Here is a 19689-nt window from a genome sequence, read left to right as displayed (position 1 = left end):
GCTTTGTGCACCGTCTCCTCAGACACGTCTCCTCAGACACGTCTCCTCAGACACCTAGGTGACGTAGATGAGCCCCCCTCATTTTCCAAGAAGCAGCTGTTAGTCATTCCAGTTAGGTTGGTGAGGGTTTTACCCTGAAATACACATATGCACCGTATAGTAAGAAAAGTTAAAAGGGTAGTTTTCTGTGGTTGGAAACCCCCCTGCATTGTTCCAATACGCACAAGCACTTTCAGTCAATAAGCTTTCTCAGTGAGAGCCTCAATTTTAGCCAGACAGTTAGCTAGTTTTCAACTGAAGTCAATGGGACGATTGATTAAAAACATTGCTTTTGAAATAAACATTTCACATGAATTTCATGTAAAAACAAAAACAACTTTTAGTGAAACACTGAGTATAGATGGGGACTGATTGTCCTTCAGACACTCTCAAGTCATTGGTAAAGGAGTGACAGGTTACACAGCAACTTATATGTCCTTCAGCCACTCTCAAGTCATTGGTAAAGGAGTGACAGGTTACACAGCTCCCTATATGTCCTTCAGACACTCTCAAGTCATTGGTAAAGGAGTGAAGGACAATCAGCCTCCATCTACACACAACGTTTGACTAAATGTTGTTTTTTGTTTCCATGAAATGTTTATTTTTACAGAACAATGTTTTTATCCATCTGCCCATTGACTTCAGTTGAAAACTAGCTAACGGGCTGGCTAAATCTGGCACACAAACTGCAATGTTGATTGATGTTCAATGAAATGAAATTAAGTTCGTGATACAAGGGTAGGAGACCCACTGAGGGCTGAGATGTATTTTATTAGTCCACGTGAAATGTGTCTCCTGTAACCCTGTTGTACTATGTACAGAAGAGAATGTGCAGTATTATAAAGGAATACCAGTTGGATTTTTATTTTTCATATTGTAAATAAAAATCCTTTATTGTAATTATTTACGATACTATTGTCCTGTGACACCAGAAGTCAATGTGATTTAATATTGGGGCGGCAGGTAGCTTAGTGGTTAGAGCGTTGGACTAGTAACCCGAAAGGTTGCAAGATTGAATCCCTGAGCTGACAAGGTAAAAATCTCTGTCGTTCTGCCCCTGATCAAGGCAGTTAACCCACTGTTCTTAAGGCCGTCATTGTAAATAAGAATTTGTTCTTAACTGACTTGCCTAGTTAAATAAAGGTAAAAAATATGAATGTGCTCATCTGATGAAGACCATGTCAGTCAACATGTTGTGATTTGTTTATAATAACGTATAGAAAAGAAATGTAGGATAAGGTTATGTAAAACACAGAAATGTATCTTGTTCTTGTGAAAGGATTAGCAACAATGTATTTATGGAGGGAGAAACTATTCGCTTCAGTTGCTTGCCGTGCCTCAGGCCTCTTGCCGTGCCTCAGCCCTCAGCCCTCTTGCCGTGCCTCAGCCCTCTTGCCGTGCCTCAGCCCTCTTGCCGTGCCTCAGCCCTCTTGCCGTGCCTCAGCCCTCTTGCCATTGTCTTACGACGGCCGTCTGCAACTGGCAACACATTGTCGCGTTAGAATGACGCCACCTGTCGGAAGACAATGCCCTCAAACACCTAGTTGTTCAGCCCCACTCATTTCACCCTTCCAAGAGAAACCAGACGTGATCATTCAGAAATGAAAACGTGGGGCGGAGGGGCTGTAATCGCTGTGACTGTAGTCTCCTCAGAAATGAAAACGTGGGGCGGAGGGGCTGTAATCGCTGTGACTGTAGTCTCCTCAGAAATGAAAACGTGGGGCGGAGGGGCTGTAATCGCTGTGACTGTAGTCTCCTCAGAAATGTTAAAGGTCTATTAATGACTCGTATCGGTTGAGCTACTGGTATGACTTAAAGAAATGATCAAATATTTACCTAGCTGTCGGTTAGAGACATTGGCTGGAGTCACAGCATAGCGACTTAAAGGGCAATTCCGCCACTTTTCAACCTCATATTCATCATCTCCAGCACCACTCCAGTGTCTACATGTTCCTCATCTACAGCACCATTCCAGTGTCTACATGTTCCTCATCTCCAGCACCACTCCAGTGTCTACATGTTCCTCATCTACAGCACCATTCCAGTGTCTACATGTTCCTCATCTCCAGCACCACTCCAGTGTCTACATGTTCCTCATCTACAGCACCATTCCAGTGTCTACATGTTCCTCATCTACAGCACCATTCCAGTGTCTACATGTTCCTCATCTACAGCACCACTCCAGTGTCTACATGTGAAAACGGCGTGTTTCTAGGATCTGCGGTTAAAAAGAGAAGAAGAAAGATCCTAACAAAAAGTGCTTCTCTGTGACATCACAGGGTAGGATTAAACAGTAAGATAAATGTGTTTCTAGCCAGAGGGAGGACATTCCTTACTCCCCGGGTCACTGGGAATCTCTACGTGTTTTGAACATCTCTGTTTTTTAAACTTTTGATGATGTTGTCGGGTAGAACTTTTATCTTTTTTTCTATAAAATATAGAAATCCGCCGTTTTCACATACGGTATGTAGACACTGGTATTGTGCTGGAGCAGACTGGTCAATAGAAATAGCATACGGTATGTAGACACTGGTATTGTGCTGGAGCAGACTGGTCGATAGAAATAGCATACGGTATGTAGACACTGGTATTGTGCTGGAGCAGACTGGTCGATAGAAATAGCATACGGTATGTAGACACTGGTATTGTGCTGGAGCAGACTGGTCAATAGAAATAGCATACGGTATGTAGACACTGGTATTGTGCTGGAGCAGACTGGTCAATAGATATAGCATACGGTATGTAGACACTGGTATTGTGCTGGAGCAGACTGGTCGATAGAAATAGCATACGGTATGTAGACACTGGTATTGTGCTGGAGCAGACTGGTCAATAGAAATAGCATACGGTATGTAGACACTGGTATTGTGCTGGAGCAGACTGGTCAATAGATATAGCATACGGTATGTAGACACTGGTATTGTGCTGGAGCAGACTGGTCAATAGATATAGCATACGGTATGTAGACACTGGTATTGTGCTGAAACAGACTGGTCAATAGAAATAGCATACGGTATGTAGACACTGGTATTGTGCTGGAGCAGACTGGTCAATAGATATAGCATACGGTATGTAGACACTGGTATTGTGCTGGAGCAGACTGGTCAATAGATATAGCATACGGTATGTAGACACTGGTATTGTGCTGGAGCAGACTGGTCAATAGAAATAGCATTAGATGTCAGACGTTTGGAAAGGTCCTTGGGACGTCGATATATTCCTACCTCTCCACTTACCATAAGAAACCATTTCCCGAGCACTGGCACAAACTCATGATGCTCGGAGGCGAAGCGTGGTCAGACCAAGCATGCTGCTTAGACCCCTGCACCACGGCAGTCCACAATGCTCTAACAAGCCGGGAGAATACTTAATGATACTTAATGATACTTGTTTTGTTTTAAGCCTTCCCCCAAACCATAGCTCTAACCTTAACCACTCAGAATTAATACCTAAACTAACCCTTCTGTTTTAGCCCTGTAACCAAACGGAATTAACCCTGTAACCAAACGGGATTAACCCTGTAACCAAACGGGATTAACCCTGTAACCACGCGGAATTAACCCTGTAACCATGTAGAATTAACCCTGTAACCACGCGGAATTAACCCTGTAACCACGCGGAATTAACCCTGTAACCACGCGGAATTAACCCTGTAACCACGCGGAATTAACCCTGTAACCACGCGGAATTAACCCTGTAACCACGCGGAATTAACCCTGTAACCACGCGGAATTAACCCTGTAACCACGCGGAATGAACCTTGTAACTACGCGGAATTAATGCGTAAAGAATCAACATTAATCCATAATACGTCAAATTCCGAGGTGAAACTATGAGGTTGGCTGGAGATAATGAGATAATGAACATGAGGTTGGCTGGAGATAATGAACATGAGGTTGGCTGGAGATAATGAGATAATGAACATGAGGTTGGCTGGAGATAATGAGATAATGAACATGAGGTTGGCTGGAGATAATGAACATGATGTTGGCTGGAGATAATGAACATGATGTTGGCTGGAGATAATGAGATAATGAACATGAAGTTGGCTGGAGATAATGAACATGATGTTGGCTGGAGATAATGAACATGAGGTTGGCTGGAGATAATGAGATAATGAACATGAAGTTGGCTGGAGATAATGAACATGAAGTTGGCTGGAGATAATGAACATGAAGTTGGCTGGAGATAATGAACATGAAGTTGGCTGGAGATAATGAACATGAAGTTGGCTGGAGATAATGAACATGAAGTTGGCTGGAGATAATGAGATAATGAACATGAGGTTGGCTGGAGATAATGAGATAATGAACATGAGGTTGGCTGGAGATAATGAGATAATGAACATGAGGTTGGCTGGAGATAATGAACATGAGGTTGGCTGGAGATAATGAGATAATGAACATGAGGTTGGCTGGAGATAATGAACATGATGTTGGCTGGAGATAATGAACATGATGTTGGCTGGAGATAATGAGATAATGAACATGAGGTTGGCTGGAGATAATGAACATGATGTTGGCTGGAGATAATGAACATGAGGTTGGCTGGAGATAATGAGATAATGAACATGAAGTTGGCTGGAGATAATGAACATGAAGTTGGCTGGAGATAATGAACATGAAGTTGGCTGGAGATAATGAACATGAAGTTGGCTGGAGATAATGAACATGAAGTTGGCTGGAGATAATGAGATAATGAACATGAGGTTGGCTGGAGATAATGAGATAATGAACATGAGGTTGGCTGGAGATAATGAACATGAGGTTGGCTGGAGATAATGAGATAATGAACATGAAGTTGGCTGGAGATAATGAACATGAAGTTGGCTGGAGATAATGAACATGAAGTTGGCTGGAGATAATGAACATGAAGTTGGCTGGAGATAATGAACATGAAGTTGGCTGGAGATAATGAACATGAAGTTGGCTGGAGATAATGAGATAATGAACATGAGGTTGGCTGGAGATAATGAGATAATGAACATGAGGTTGGCTGGAGATAATGAACATGATGTTGGCTGGAGATAATGAACATGATGTTGGCTGGAGATAATGAGATAATGAACATGAGGTTGGCTGGAGATAATGAACATGATGTTGGCTGGAGATAATGAACATGATGTTGGCTGGAGATAATGAGATAATGAACATGAGGTTGGCTGGAGATAATGAACATGATGTTGGCTGGAGATAATGAACATGAGGTTGGCTGGAGATAATGAGATAATGAACATGAAGTTGGCTGGAGATAATGAACATGAAGTTGGCTGGAGATAATGAACATGAAGTTGGCTGGAGATAATGAACATGAAGTTGGCTGGAGATAATGAGATAATGAACATGAAGTTGGCTGGAGATAATGAGATAATGAACATGAAGTTGGCTGGAGATAATGAGATAATGAACATGAGGTTGGCTGGAGATAATGAACATGAAGTTGGCTGGAGATAATGAACATGAAGTTGGCTGGAGATAATGAACATGAGGTTGGCTGGAGATAATGAGATAATGAACATGAGGTTGGCTGGAGATAATGAGATAATGAACATGAAGTTGGCTGGAGATAATGAGATAATGAACATGAAGTTGGCTGGAGATAATGAGATAATGAACATGAGGTTGGCTGGAGATAATGAGATAATGAACATGAGGTTGGCTGGAGATAATGAGATAATGAACATGAGGTTGGCTGGAGATAATGAGATAATGAACACGAGGTTGGCTGGAGATAATGAACATGAGGTTGAAAAGTGGAGTGGCTCTTTAAGAGATACTTATCTTCCTATTTGTTGTGCACTTGAATGTTTTATGTAATGCTGAAATAGTGTATTTAATCTAATTAACGTATTATTCTTTTAGTATCACAAAAAAGCTGTTAATCATATTTTTGAAGTGAAATTATTTTATTTTTTTATATCATTTTGTATATGTCTGCACTTTAGTCATTCAAATAAAATGATTGAATGAAATATTACACTGGGGCAGACATTTTCTCTCTGAACCGTCACAGTGGTGTTCCATGTGACTGGAACCTGTATCTGTCTGCGGAGAGTACCTTTATCTGTCTGCGGAGAGTACCTGTATCTGTCTGCGGAGAGTACCTGTATCTGTCTGCGGAGAGTACCTGTATCTGTCTGCGGAGAGTACCTGTATCTGTCTGCGGAGAGTACCTGTTTCTGTCTGCGGAGAGTACCTGTATCTGTCTGCGGAGAGTACCTGTATCTGTCTGCGGAGAGTACCTGTATCTGTCTGCGGAGAGTACCTGTATCTGTCTGCGGAGAGTACCTGTATCTGTCTGGGGAGAGTACCTGTATCTGTGTCGTTGGACAGTGATGACGTGCTCCGTGGTGTTGTGGAGGGTCTTGCCGTTGAAAGCCCAGGACAGAGTGCCAGGTCTGGGGTAGGACTCCAACTCTACCCTGAGGCTTAGGCTCTCCCCTTCTCTGACAGCAGACTGGCTAGGCCGGGAGTCACCCAGCATACTGATGAAGCCTCGCTCTGGAGGGGGAACACACACACACACACACATGGTTAGACTCTCCCTCTCTCTGACAGGGTTAGACTCTCCCTCTCTCTGACAGGGTTAGACATGGTTAGACTCTCCCTCTCTCTGACAGGGTTAGACTCTCCCTCTCTCTGACAGGGTTAGACTCTCCCTCTCTCTGACAGGGTTAGACAGGGTTAGACTCTCCCCTTCTCTGACAGGGTTAGACTCTCCCTCTCTCTGACAGGGTTAGACTCTCCCTCTCTCTGACAGGGTTAGACTCTCCCTCTCTCTGACAGGGTTAGACTCTCCCTCTCTCTGACAGGGTTAGACTCTCCCTCTCTCTGACAGGGTTAGACAGGGTTAGACTCTCCATCTCTCTGACAGGGTTAGACTCTCCCTCTCTGACAGGGTTAGACTCTCCCTCTCTCTGACAGGGTTAGACTCTCCCTCTCTCTGACAGGGTTAGACTCTCCCTCTCTCTGACAGGGTTAGACTCTCCCTCTCTCTGACAGGGTTAGACTCTCCCTCTCTCTGACAGGGTTAGACTCTCCCTCTCTCTGACAGGGTTAGACTCTCCCTCTCTCTGACAGGGTTAGACTCTCCCTCTCTCTGACAGGGTTAGACTCTCCCTCTCTCTGACAGGGTTAGTCTCTCCCTCTCTCTGACAGGGTTAGACTCTCCCTCTCTCTGACAGGGTTAGACTCTCCCTCTCTCTGACAGGGTTAGACTCTCCCTCTCTCTGACAGGGTTAGACTCTCCCTCTCTCTGACAGGGTTAGACTCTCCCCTTCTCTGACAGGGTTAGACTCTCCCCTTCTCTGACAGGGTTAGACTCTCCCTCTCTCTGACAGGGTTAGACTCTCCCCTTCTCTGACAGGGTTAGACTCTCCCTCTCTCTGACAGGGTTAGACAGGGTTAGACTCTCCCTCTCTCTGACAGGGTTAGACTCTCCCTCTCTCTGACAGGGTTAGACTCTCCCTCTCTCTGACAGGGTTAGACTCTCCCCTTCTCTGACAGGGTTAGACTCTCCCTCTCTCTGACAGGGTTAGACTCTCCCCTTCTCTGACAGGGTTAGACAGGGTTAGACTCTCCCTCTCACTGACAGGGTTAGACTCTCCCCTTCTCTGACAGGGTTAGACTCTCCCTCTCTCTGACAGGGTTAGACTCTCCCTCTCTCTGACAGGGTTAGACTATCATCAGTTACAGTGTTATAGAGGTTAACAGATTCCATCATTGAGGTTCTGTCTTTGCGAGACTCTCTCACACACACACACACACACAAAAGACACACAAACACACACACACACACTCACCACGGACATCCAGGTGCAGGGTATCGGCGGTGGCACCCCTCTCGTTGTGGGCGTGGCATCGGTATGTCCCGGCGTCTGATTGGTTGACAGAGGTGATCCAGAGGGAGGCGGAGCGTTGGTAACCACGGGAACCAGCCAGGATGTGGGAGGTGTGTGCCTGGAAGGCACGCTGCAGACAGGGGTCAGGGGTCAGGGGTTCACTATACTGGACTCTCAGGGGGGTCATGGTTAGTGTACAGGTAGAAGCAATAGAACACTGTGAATACTACTACGTTGTGGCACTATATAACACCTATTACCTTTGAGAAAGACGGGGGAGATAGAGACAGAAAGGGAGAGAGACAGAGAGAAAGGGAGAGAGAGAGAAAGGGAGAGAGACAGAGAGAAAGGGAGAGAGAGAGAAAGGGAGAGAGAAAGGGAAAGAGACAGAGAGAGAGAGAAAGGGAGAGAGACAGGGAGAGAGAGAGAAAGGGAGAGAGACAGGGAGAGAGAGAGAAAGGGAGAGAGACAGAGAGAAAGGGAGAGAGAGAGAAAGGGAGAGAGAAAGGGAAAGAGACAGAGAGAGAGAGAAAGGGAGAGAGAAAGGGAGAGAAAGGGAGAGAAAGGGAGAGAAAAAGGGAGAGAGAAAGGGAGAGAGACAGGGAGAGAGAGAGAGAGAGAGAGAGAGAGAGAGAGAGAGAGAGACAGTATGAAGCCAGTCTCACCGCTCCAACGGGGAAGTCCCACTTAATGCTGAAGTCAGGGTTGAGGTTGGAGGAGCTGCAGGTGATCTCAAACTGCTCTCCTCTCCTCAGAATCACCCTCTCTCTCTGGGACAGACTGATCACTGGAGGCTGTTCAGGGACTGGGTGGGCAGAGGAGAGGGAGTGGTGGTGGTGGGGGGGGAGGGGTGGATATAAACATACAGTATGTCAAACAGGACCCTGTTTGGAGCTGGACCATGTCTAATTGTTAACATAGAGTCACATAGAGGTGGACCATGTCTAACTGTTAACATAGAGTCACATAGAGGTGGTCCATGGCTAACTGTTAACATAGAGTCACATAGAGGTGGACCATGCCTAACTGATAACATAGAGTCACATAGAGGTGGTCCATGTCTAACTGTTAACATAGAGTCACATAGAGGTGGTCCATGTCTAACTGTTAACATAGAGTCACATAGAGGTGAACCATGTCTAAATGTTAACATAGAGTCACATAGCGGTGGACCATGTCTAACTGTTAACATAGAGGTGGACCATGTTTAACTGTTAACAGAGTCACTTAGAGGTGGACCATGTTTAACTGTTAACATAGAGTCACTTAGAGGTGGTCCATGTCTAACTGTTAACATAGAGTCACTTAGAGGTGATTTGTGGCACAAAGTCTGTGTATGCAAATACGAGTATGCTGCCTGGAGATCTCTCTTTTTCCCCCTCTCTATTTCTCTCCCTCCTTCAACAGCCATCCCTCGAGTATCTCCTTACTATCTCTCTCTCTCTCCACGCTTCCCTTCCCTCTCCCCCTCTCATCTCTCACCTAGCCGTACGTCCACAGTATACTGGCTCGACCTCACGGTGGCACTTGCCAGCTCGCCCAAGCATACATAGCAACCCTCGTACTCCTTCCTGGCGTTGCCGATGATGACGCCGCGCTGGGGGTCGTAGTGGTAATGGAGGTCGGAGGGTAAAGGTTGTAAGTCACAGGTCTGTAAGGTCACGAGGGTCACATCAGGGTCGGTGACCAGGCATGGTAAAGTCAGGTTCTCCCCGACGCGGACCAGAATGCCGTTCACCATAGAACGCTGAAACGGACTCTGGGGGTCTGGGGGTGGGAGCGAGAGACGGGGGGGATAGGAGAGGAGAGTGAGAGAGAGTTTGGGTTAGGTAGGAAAACAGAAGAGATGGAGAGATCGGGTTTATGCAAGACAACATAGGGAAGGGAGGGAGGGTGATACATATGCTCACAGATACAGAGAAAGAGAGACAGAGAGACAGAAAAGACAGAGAGAGAGACAGAGAGACAGAGAGAGAGACAGAGAGAGAGAGACAGAGAGACAGAGACAGAAAAGAAAGACAGAGAGAGAGAGACAGAAAGAGAGACAGAAAGAGAGACAGAAAAGAAAGACAGAGACAGAGAGAGAGACAGAAAGAGAGAGACAGACAGAGAGACAGAAAGAGAGACAGAAAAGAAAGACAGAGACAGAGAGAGAGACAGAAAAGAAAGACAGAGAGAGAGACAGACAGAGAGACAAAAAAGAAAGACAGAGAGAGACAGAGACAGAAAGAGAGAGAGAGAGAGAGAGAAAGAGAGAGAGAAAAGCCTACATAGACACAGTCATAGACAAACACACCCCCCCCAACACACACCTCTCACCTTTCACAAAGACGTAGATGGAGGAGTGCTCCTTGGTGTTGTTGTTGATACAGGCGTATCGTCCCATGTGGTGTCCCTGGGCAGACTGCACCCTAACAAACACTACCCCTCCTCCCTCCTCTACCTCCCCCTCCAGCCGCCTGCCCCTCTCTCTCTGCCACCTCACCCCCCCTGGGACAACAGTGGATGGAGCGTTGGTGTTGTTGTCATGGCAGCGGAGTTCCAGAGCCCCGCCTTTCGGAACCACCAGGTGAGGTCCGCTGGGGAAGATGACGGGATTGGACCAACCTGTTGAACACACGGAACACGCCCATATATGGAATACAGTAGACTAGGCTGTACTGGCTGTGTGTTTAGGCTTTTGTTCTAGCCCAGCACTGTAAGAACACAACACACTTGAATCAACAATGACACTTAAATTTAGACCATGGAAAGTTGATTTAGGTGTGTTAGAGCTGGGCTAGGACAAAAACCTGCACACAGAAAGGGTAGCATTGTGAGTGAATAGAAATATTAGAGTAGAATAGAGAAGAAAAATGTCATGTCATCCAAGGAGATTCTTTAGAAAGTCCTGGTTCAGTCTAGTAACAGACTGGTGTAACAGACTGGTGTAACAGTGGACAGTCACGGTTCAGTCCAGTAACAGACTGGTGTAACAGTGGACAGTCACGGTTCAGTCCAGTAACAGACTGGTGTAACAGACTGGTGTAACAGTGGTTCTCTTCCTTCAGTGATTGCAGCTTTAATAGGCCTACATCAATCTGTCTGAAGGTTTGATCATCCAACAGGGAGAGTTAGGACCAACGTCTGGTTATGACCTAATAAAACCCAAACAGCTAGACTCATCATTATCCATAACAGACAAACAAGGACATTAACCAGGTGAATCAATCAATCAGCCAATCAATCAGTAGGCTTCTAGAGGAGGAAAAACATCCACATTTGGGTTTTCCCTTTGTGTCCCTATTGGGACTGGTCAAAAGTAGTGCACTAAATATGGAAAAGGGTGCCAACCTTGGTCAAAAGTAGTGCACTAAATATGGAATAGGGTGCCAACCCTGGTCAAAAGTAGTGCACTAAATATGGAATAGGGTGCCAACCCTGGTCAAAAGTAGTGCACTAAATATGGAATAGGGTGCCAACCCTGGTCAAAAGTAGTGCACTAAATAAGGAAAAGGGTGCCAACCCTGGTCAAAAGTAGTGCACTAAATATGGAATAGGGTGCCAACCCTGGTCAAAAGTAGTGCACTAAATATGGAATAGGGTGCCAACCCTGGTCAAAAGTAGTGCACTAAATATGGAATAGGGTGCCAACCCTGGTCAAAAGTAGTGTACTAAATATGGAATAGGTTGCCATTTGGAACAAAGCCCTAGACTTCTGAAGATCGACACATGATTTGCCTGGCAGGTTTTCCACCAACATGATCTTCATGTGACCGTTAGTGCCCCCGGGCCGTCAGTCCATGGCTGCATCCCAAATGGAACCCTATTCCCTATGTAGTGCACTACTTTGACCAGGGCCCTATTCCCTATGTAGTGCACTACTTTTGACCAGGGCCCATAGGGGAACAGGATGCCATTTGGGACACAGACGTCTGACGAGCAGAGACCTGTCTAGGGAAGGGAAGGGAAGGGGGCCGTTTAGCGCACAATAAACACAATTATGAGAAATGTGGAATTGTTGGCACGGCTATGATTCTAAAGACCAGATATAATCCTTATAATAAGTGTTAATCATTAGCATGGGAGTGGAGGGGATCAGTCTAGAGAAATAGTCCAGATATAACCCTTATAATAAGTGTTAATCATTAAGCATGGGAGGGGAGGGGATCAGTCTAGAGAAATAGTCCAGATATAATCCTTATAATAAGTGTTAATCATTAGCATGGGAGTGGAGGGGATCAGTTTAAAGAAATAGACCAGATATAATCCTTATAATAAGTGTTAATCATTGCATGGGAGGGGATCAGTTTAGAGAAATATTATAAGGATTATATCTGGTCTATTTCTCTAGACTGATCCCCTCCACTCCCATGCTAATGATTAACACTTAGACCAGATATAATCCTTATAATAAGTGTTAATCATTAGCATGGGAGTGGAGGGGATCAGTCTAGAGAAATAGACCAGATATAATCCTTATAATAAGTGTTAATCATTAGCATGGGAGGGGATCAGTCTTGAGAAATGTGTTATTGTTTAAAAGGGTATGCTGCTGTTGTAAAACAGATATAGCATAATCATTATAAAAGTTACTGTTATGCTTAGCCTAGCAATATCATTTTCCATCACAAAGTCATATCGGCAGATATCCTAGTGGTTAGAGCGTTGGGCCTGTAACCGAAAGGTTGCTGGATCGAATCCCTGCTCTGACAAGGTTAACATCTGTCAGCAGCATCGGATCTTGGAGAAGCCTGGTTTACAGTGACTAAATGGTTAAGTGGAATTTGACTGCCGTCATGAATTGTAACCGCTGGTGTGGCGGTAACAGCTTTATACACACAGACACACCTGTAGCCTTTTCCTGGGAAAAGCCTGGATGCGACCAACTACCTTGGGATACAGTTATGCAAATACATAGTCAGCATCCCAAATGGCACTCTATTCCCTAGTTAGTGCACTACTTTTAACCAGGGCCCATAGATTTCTGGTCAAAAGTAGTGCACTAAATAGGGAATAGGGTGCCACTTCTAATAGTGTGACTCTGGGCTTGAAGGAACAGGTTGAAAATGATAGATTACAATACTGTTATAGCTTTATGTAAACAACATTATAGGGCATACTTACGTGTGTGGTATCTGTGACCAACAGATTCAAATCTGTATTCCCAGTCATGTGAAATCCATAGATTAGGGCCTATGAATGTATTTCAATTGACTGATTTCATTATATGAACTGTACCTCAGTAAAATCTCTGAAATTGTTGCATGTTGCGTTTATATTTTTGTTCAGTATAGTTGGATCAACTAAATATTATTACAGTGCCTTGCGAAAGTATTCATCCCCCTTGGCGTTTTTCCTATTTTGTTGCATTACAACCTGTAATTTAAATTGATTTTTATTTGGATTTCATGTAATGGACATACACAAAATAGTCCAAATTGGTGAAGTGAAATTCAAAAAAATAACTTGTTTCAAAAAAATAAAAAAATTTAAAAAAGGAAAAGTGGTGCGTGCACGACTTTAAAAACCGTACACTCCACCGGGCTGGGCTTTACGGAAGAGTGGACAGAAAAAAGCCATTGCTTAAAGAAAAAAATAAGCAAACACGTTTGGTGTTCGCCAAAAGGCATGTGGGAGACTCCCCAAACATATGGAAGAAGGTACTCTGGTCAGATGAGACTAAAATTGAGCCTTTTGGTCATCAAGGAAAACGCTATGTCTGGCGCAAACCCAACTTCTCTCATCTCCCGAGAACACCATCCACAGCATCATGCTGTGGGGAGGTTTTCGTCGGCAGGGCCTGGGCTACTGGTCAGAATTGAAGGAATGATGGATGGCGTAAATACAGGGAAATTCTTGAGGGGAAACCTGTTTCAGTCTTCCAAAGATTTGAGACTTTGACGGAGGTTCACCTTCCAGCAGGACAATGACCCTAAGCATACTGCTAAAGCAACACTTGAGTGGTTTAAGGGGAAACATTTAAATGTCTTGGAATGACCTAGTCAAAGCCCAGACTTCAATCCAATTGAGAATCTGTGGTATGACTTAAAGATTGCTGTACACCAGCGAAACCCATCCAAATTGAAGGAGCAGTTTAGCCTTGAAGAATGGGCAAAAATCCCAGTAGCTAGATGTGCCAAGCTTATAGAGACATACCCCAAGAGACTTGCAGCTGTAATTGCTGCAAAAGGTGGCTCTACAAAGTATTGACTTTTTTTGGGGGGGGGGGGGGTGAATAGTTATGCACGCTATAGTTTTCTGTTTTTTTGTCTTATTTCTTTTCGTTTCACAATAACAAATATCTTGCATCTTCAAAGTGGTAGGCATGTTGTGTAAATCAAATGATACAACCCCCTCCCCCCCCCCAAAAAATATATATACTTTAATGCCAGGTTAACAAATTAGGAAAAATGCCAAAGGGGTGAATACTTTCGCAAGCTACTGTAAGTAACTGGTTCCACAGCATTTTGTTTGATGACTCTACTTTCCGGTCAAAGTGTTACCTGACTTTAACATGGTGTAGCAATAAGATGGGAATGCCATTAACCAAGAGGCTGTGAGTTCAAATCTCAGATGAGGACATGTTGAACAATAAATGAACATGCGCAAATTATGTATGTGTCAAATATGTAAGTTGAAACATTGTATGTTAAAAGCACTGTGTGTGTGTGTGTGTGTGTGTGTGTGTGTGTGTTCCACAGCCTTTATTAGGGAAGATATTTCTAACTGAATGAACATATGAGACAGGTTGAGCAAATACATCATTTTAAGTTGACTGAATTTTTTTGCGTTAAGTTAAGTTTGGGCCAATTAAATTGTTTTAGTTCAAGTAACACTTGGACTGAAAAGTTGAGTAAACAATAACAAAAAGTCTGTGCAACCAGTTACTTAATAATAATAATAATAATAATAATTAGTTGAAACAACTAGATTTGTGGGTGTTTTTACAGTGTATAGGCTTACAGCACACCTAAAACGAGGTGTGAGAAACGACGAGGGAACAAAAAAATGGATTACGCAACCATGGAAATGGAAATAGAGAAGCCTATAGCTCTCTCTCTCTCTAAGTGAGGATCACAACTGTGACTGTGTGTGTCTGCCTGCCTAAGCCTTTTGTTGAATAAACATGGGCTTATTGCATCAGATCAGCTTATTCTGCAATCTACATTTGAAGTTCAGTAGCCTAGTAATAACAATGCAACTAACTTCCAGCCATGTTTAGCCTACCTGCTGCCACCTGTTATGCACGGAAGCCAACATACGTTGTTAAAATGTATGAATCATTCATTGGTTGGACAAAACAATGTGTGTGTGTGTGTGTGTGTGTGTGTGTGTGTGTGTGTGTGTGTGTGTGTGTGTGTGTGTGTGTGTGTGTGTGTGTGTGTGTGTGTGACCATGCATAATAAAACAGTGGAATAGCCTAATAGGCTAAAATGTCCAAGATGATGCTATAAAATGCAGTACAGGCCATTGGCCAAGGAAGTACTGAGAAGGTTTTGCCCGAGTGACCCCACTCCATACCAAAACATCCCCACTCCATACCAAAACCACTCCATACCAAAACAACACTCCATACCAAAACATCCCCACTCCATACCAAAACAACACCACTCCATACCCCACTCCATACCAAAACATCCCCACTCCATACCAAAACAACAGCACTCCATACCAAAACAACCCCACTCCATACCAAAACATCCCCACTCCATACCAAAACATCCCCACTCCATACCCCACTCCATACCAAAACATCCCCACTCCATACCAAAACATCCCCACTCCATACCAAAACAACCCCACTCCATACCAAAACATCCCCACTCCATACCAAAACATCCCCACTCCATACCAAAACAACCCCACTCCATACCAAAACAACACCACTCCATACCCCACTCCATACCAAAACATCCCCAAACCATACCAAAACAACACCACTACATACCCCACTCCATACCAAAACATCCCCACTCCATACCAAAACATCCCCACTCCATACCAAAACATCCCCACTCCATACCAAAACAACACCACTCCATACCAAAACAACCCCACTCCATACCCCACTCCATACCAAAACAACACCACTCCATACCAAAACAACACCACTCCATACCAAAACAACACCACTCCATACCCCACTCCATACCAAAACAACACCACTCCATACCAAAACATACCCACTCCATACCCCACTCCATACCAAAACAACCCCACTCCATACCAAAACATCCCCACTCCATACCAAAACATCCCCACTCCATACCAAAACAACCCCACTCCATACCCCACTCCATACCAAAACATCCCCACTCCATACCAAAACATCCCCACTCCATACCAAAACATCCCCACTCCATACCAAAACAACACCACTCCATACCAAAACAACCCCACTCCATACCAAAACAACACCACTCCATACCAAAACAACCCCACTCCATACCCCACTCCATACCAAAACAACCCCACTCCATACCAAAACAACACTCCATACCAAAACAACACTCCATACCAAAACAACCCCACTCCATACCAAAACAACACTCCATACCAAAACAACACTCCATACCAAAACATCCCCACTCCATACCAAAACATCCCCACTCCATACCAAAACAACACCACTCCATACCAAAACAACACCACTCCATACCAAAACAAAACCACTCCATACCAAAACCACTCCATACCCCACTCCATACCAAAACAACACCACTCCATACCAAAACAAAACCACTCCATACCAAAACAACACCACTCCATACCAAAACAACACCACTCCATACCAAAACAACACCACTCCATATCAAAACAACACCACTCCATATCAAAACAACCCCACTCCATACCAAAACAACACCACTCCATACCAAAACAACCCCACTCCATACCAAAACAACACCACTCCATACCAAAACAACACCACTCCATACCAAAACAACACCACTCCATACCAACACTCAAAACGACATGTATTAGACTACACCCCCATAGTAGGTCTACCTACGCTATGACCAAAATGACCATTATGACCATTATTCCTCCTCCACCAAACTTTACAGTTGGCCAAACCCAGATTCATCCATCGGACTGCCATATGGTGAAGTGTGATTCATCACTCCAGAGAACGCATTTCAACTGCTCCAGAGTTCAATGTCGGCGGGCTTTACACCACAGCCGACGCTTGGCACTGCGCATGGTGATCTTAGACTTGTCTGCTCCTGCTCGGCCATGGAAACCCATTGAAGCTCATGAAGATCCCGATGAACAGTTCTTGTGATGAACAGTTCTTGTGCTGACGTTGCTTCCAGAGGCAGTTTGGAAATCTGTAGTGAGTGTTGCAACCGAGGACAGACAATTTTTACACGCTACGTGCTTCAGCACTTGGTGGTCCCTTTCTGTGAGCTTGTGTGGCCTACCACTTCACGACTGAGCCCTTGTTGCTCCTAGACGTTTCCACTTCACAATAACAGCACTTACAGTTGACTGGTGCAGCTCTAGCAGGGCAGAAATTATACAAACTGACTTGTTGGAAAGGTGGCATCGTATAACGGTGCCACGTTGAAAGTCACTGAGCTCTTCAGTAAGGCCATTCTACTGCCAATGTTTGTCTATGGAGATTGCATGTCTGTGTGCTCGATTTGATACACCTGTCAGCAACGGGTGAGGTGGAAATAGCCCAATCCACACATTTTAAGGGGTGTCCACATACCTTTGTATATATTGTGTATAATCAAACATAGGATATAGGATAAACCATTACATAACCATATACGCTATTTATAAACCACAACATAACCATATACGCTATATATAAACCATAACATAACCATATACGCTATATATAAACCATAACATAACCATATACGCTATATATAAACCACAACCAAAACCTAAAGCAATAAAACCACAATAAACAGCACATGAAAAACGTGGCGACTCACCTGTCAGCGGACACAACAGAAACTGCATGATAATTAGAATCCAGTTGTCTCTCATGATTAGCTGTGTTATTAATCCTACCCCATGCGCCTGAACTTGTGCGTATCTAAAGTTGTCGTCTCTACCCGTACAGTGAACTGCGTAGCGGGTCTTTTATCGCTGAGGTATGGTCCCTATCTAGCTGAAGGAGGAACGCTACTGATTGGATTCTCTCAAGGGGCTGATACGACACTCCGATGGATTTGAATGTTCCTTAAAGGACCAGTACATCTTTTTCGCTCTACTCTTCTCCGTCTCTCCTCCTGTCTTCATGTCCTCTAGCAGTATCCGGATCAGTTCCGCATCGCCAGCCAGTCTGGACCACGGCCAGTGCGCGGCTGAGTCGTTATTACTGGAAGAACAACTCTTGTCTCCAAAGTCACGTTGACAGTTTTTCTAAATAAATAGCGCCTCGTCATAAAATGAATTCCCGCAGGATGAATCTGCAATTTTTAAAGTACCGTTCACACTTTGAATGATTACCCCTGGACACTGACAGTGAAGAGGGTGTTTTGGCGTCTGCAGTCTACTGCATCTCTGTCTGTCTGTCTGTCCTTCTGTCTGTCTGTCTGTCTGTCTGTCTGTCTGTCTGTCTGTCTGTCTGTCTGCCTGCCTGTCTGTCTGTCTCCGTCCCTCTATCTTGGCTTCACTTCACCTTCTCTAATCAATATTGTGTTAGATGATTCAGATGATCACTCATCATCATGCTGCGGTTATAAACATTCAGACAGTGTGTGTGTGCGTGTGTGTGTGTGTGCATGTACGTGCCTGCATAGTTGTTTGTGTGTGTGCACGAGCGAGCGCATGTCTGTGTACGCGTATGTGTGTGTGTGTGTGTGTGTAGGCGTGCGAGCACATGTCTGTCTGTGTGTGTGTGTGTGTGTGTGTGTGTGTGTGTGTGTGTGTGTGTGTGAGTGTGAGTGTGTGTGTGTGTGTGTGTGTGTGTGTGTGTGTGTGTGGTGTGTGTGTGTGTGTGTGTGTGTGTGTGTGTGTGTGTGTCCTGGGCTCATAACAGCTGTGTTGTTGTTCCTCAATAGAGCTCTAGGGTGTTATTAACGGACTGTTTACACTGGTAGGCTTTGTGCTGTATCTTAAGACATCTCCCTCACATGACTGGTACAGCTCGAGCCTTATGGTTCTTCCTTAAAAAACACCTTTATTCTCACTGGGACACACAGTATTTAATATAAAACTCCCTTATTCTCACTGGGACACAGTATTTAATATAAAACTCCCTTATTCTCACTGGGACACAGTATTTAATATAAAACTCCCTTATTCTCACTGGGATACAGTATTTAATATAAAACACCATTATTCTCACTGTCTCACCTGTCTCATTGTTAGACTATTAGTACCTGTTGTCTCATGTATTTAACGCCAGCAGCATACCACCCTGCATCCAACTGCTGGCTTGCTTCTGATGCTAAGCAGGGTTGGTCCTGGTCAGTCCCTGGATGGGGGACCAGATGCTGCTGGAAGTGGTATTGGAGGGCCAGTAGGAGGCACTCTTTCCTCTGGTCTAAAAAATATCCCAATGCCCCAGGGCAGTGATTGGGGATGCTGCCCTGTGTAGGGTGCCGTCTTTCGGATGGGATGTGAAACGGGTATCCTGACTCTCTGAGGTCATTAAAGATCCCATGTCACTTATCGTAAGAGTAGAGGTGTTAACCCCGGTGTCCTGGCTAGACTCCCAATCTGGCTCTCATACCATCATGGCCACCTAATCATCACCAGCTTACAATTGGCTCATTCATCTCCCCTGAAACTATTCCCCAGGTCGTTGCTGTAAATGAGAATGTGTTCTCAGTCAACTGACCTGGTAAAATAAAAATAGTTAG

At 44.5% G+C, this 19689-nt stretch overlaps 1 protein-coding gene and 1 long non-coding RNA gene across 2 annotated transcripts in view; one reads left to right on the top strand and one right to left on the bottom strand.

Moving 5' to 3' along the window:
* LOC115190837 (mast/stem cell growth factor receptor kita-like) overlaps positions 1-18368 on the bottom strand; it is an 88596-nt gene extending 70228 nt beyond the window's left edge. The window contains exons 1-6 of the mRNA XM_029748896.1: positions 17812-18368; positions 10199-10486; positions 9362-9646; positions 8545-8684; positions 7841-8009; positions 6350-6539 (exon numbers count right to left, since the gene is read on the bottom strand). Coding sequence (XP_029604756.1) covers positions 6350-6539; positions 7841-8009; positions 8545-8684; positions 9362-9646; positions 10199-10486; positions 17812-17866 — 1127 coding nt within the window. The 5' untranslated portion in view covers positions 17867-18368. The remainder of the gene's footprint in view (positions 1-6349; positions 6540-7840; positions 8010-8544; positions 8685-9361; positions 9647-10198; positions 10487-17811) is intronic.
* LOC115190827 (uncharacterized) lies at positions 4276-6015 on the top strand. The gene is made up of 2 exons (XR_003877426.1): positions 4276-4324; positions 5784-6015. It is a non-coding gene; the product is annotated as an uncharacterized LOC115190827 (long non-coding RNA).
* Positions 18369-19689: the final 1321 nt, after the last annotated feature.

This window comes from Salmo trutta, unplaced genomic scaffold (assembly GCF_901001165.1).
Source record: "Salmo trutta unplaced genomic scaffold, fSalTru1.1, whole genome shotgun sequence".
In the NCBI taxonomy this organism is placed as follows: Eukaryota; Metazoa; Chordata; class Actinopteri; order Salmoniformes; family Salmonidae; genus Salmo; species Salmo trutta.
The sequence above is the reverse complement of the archived record's forward strand: the minus strand, read 5'-3'. Positions and strand labels throughout refer to the sequence as shown.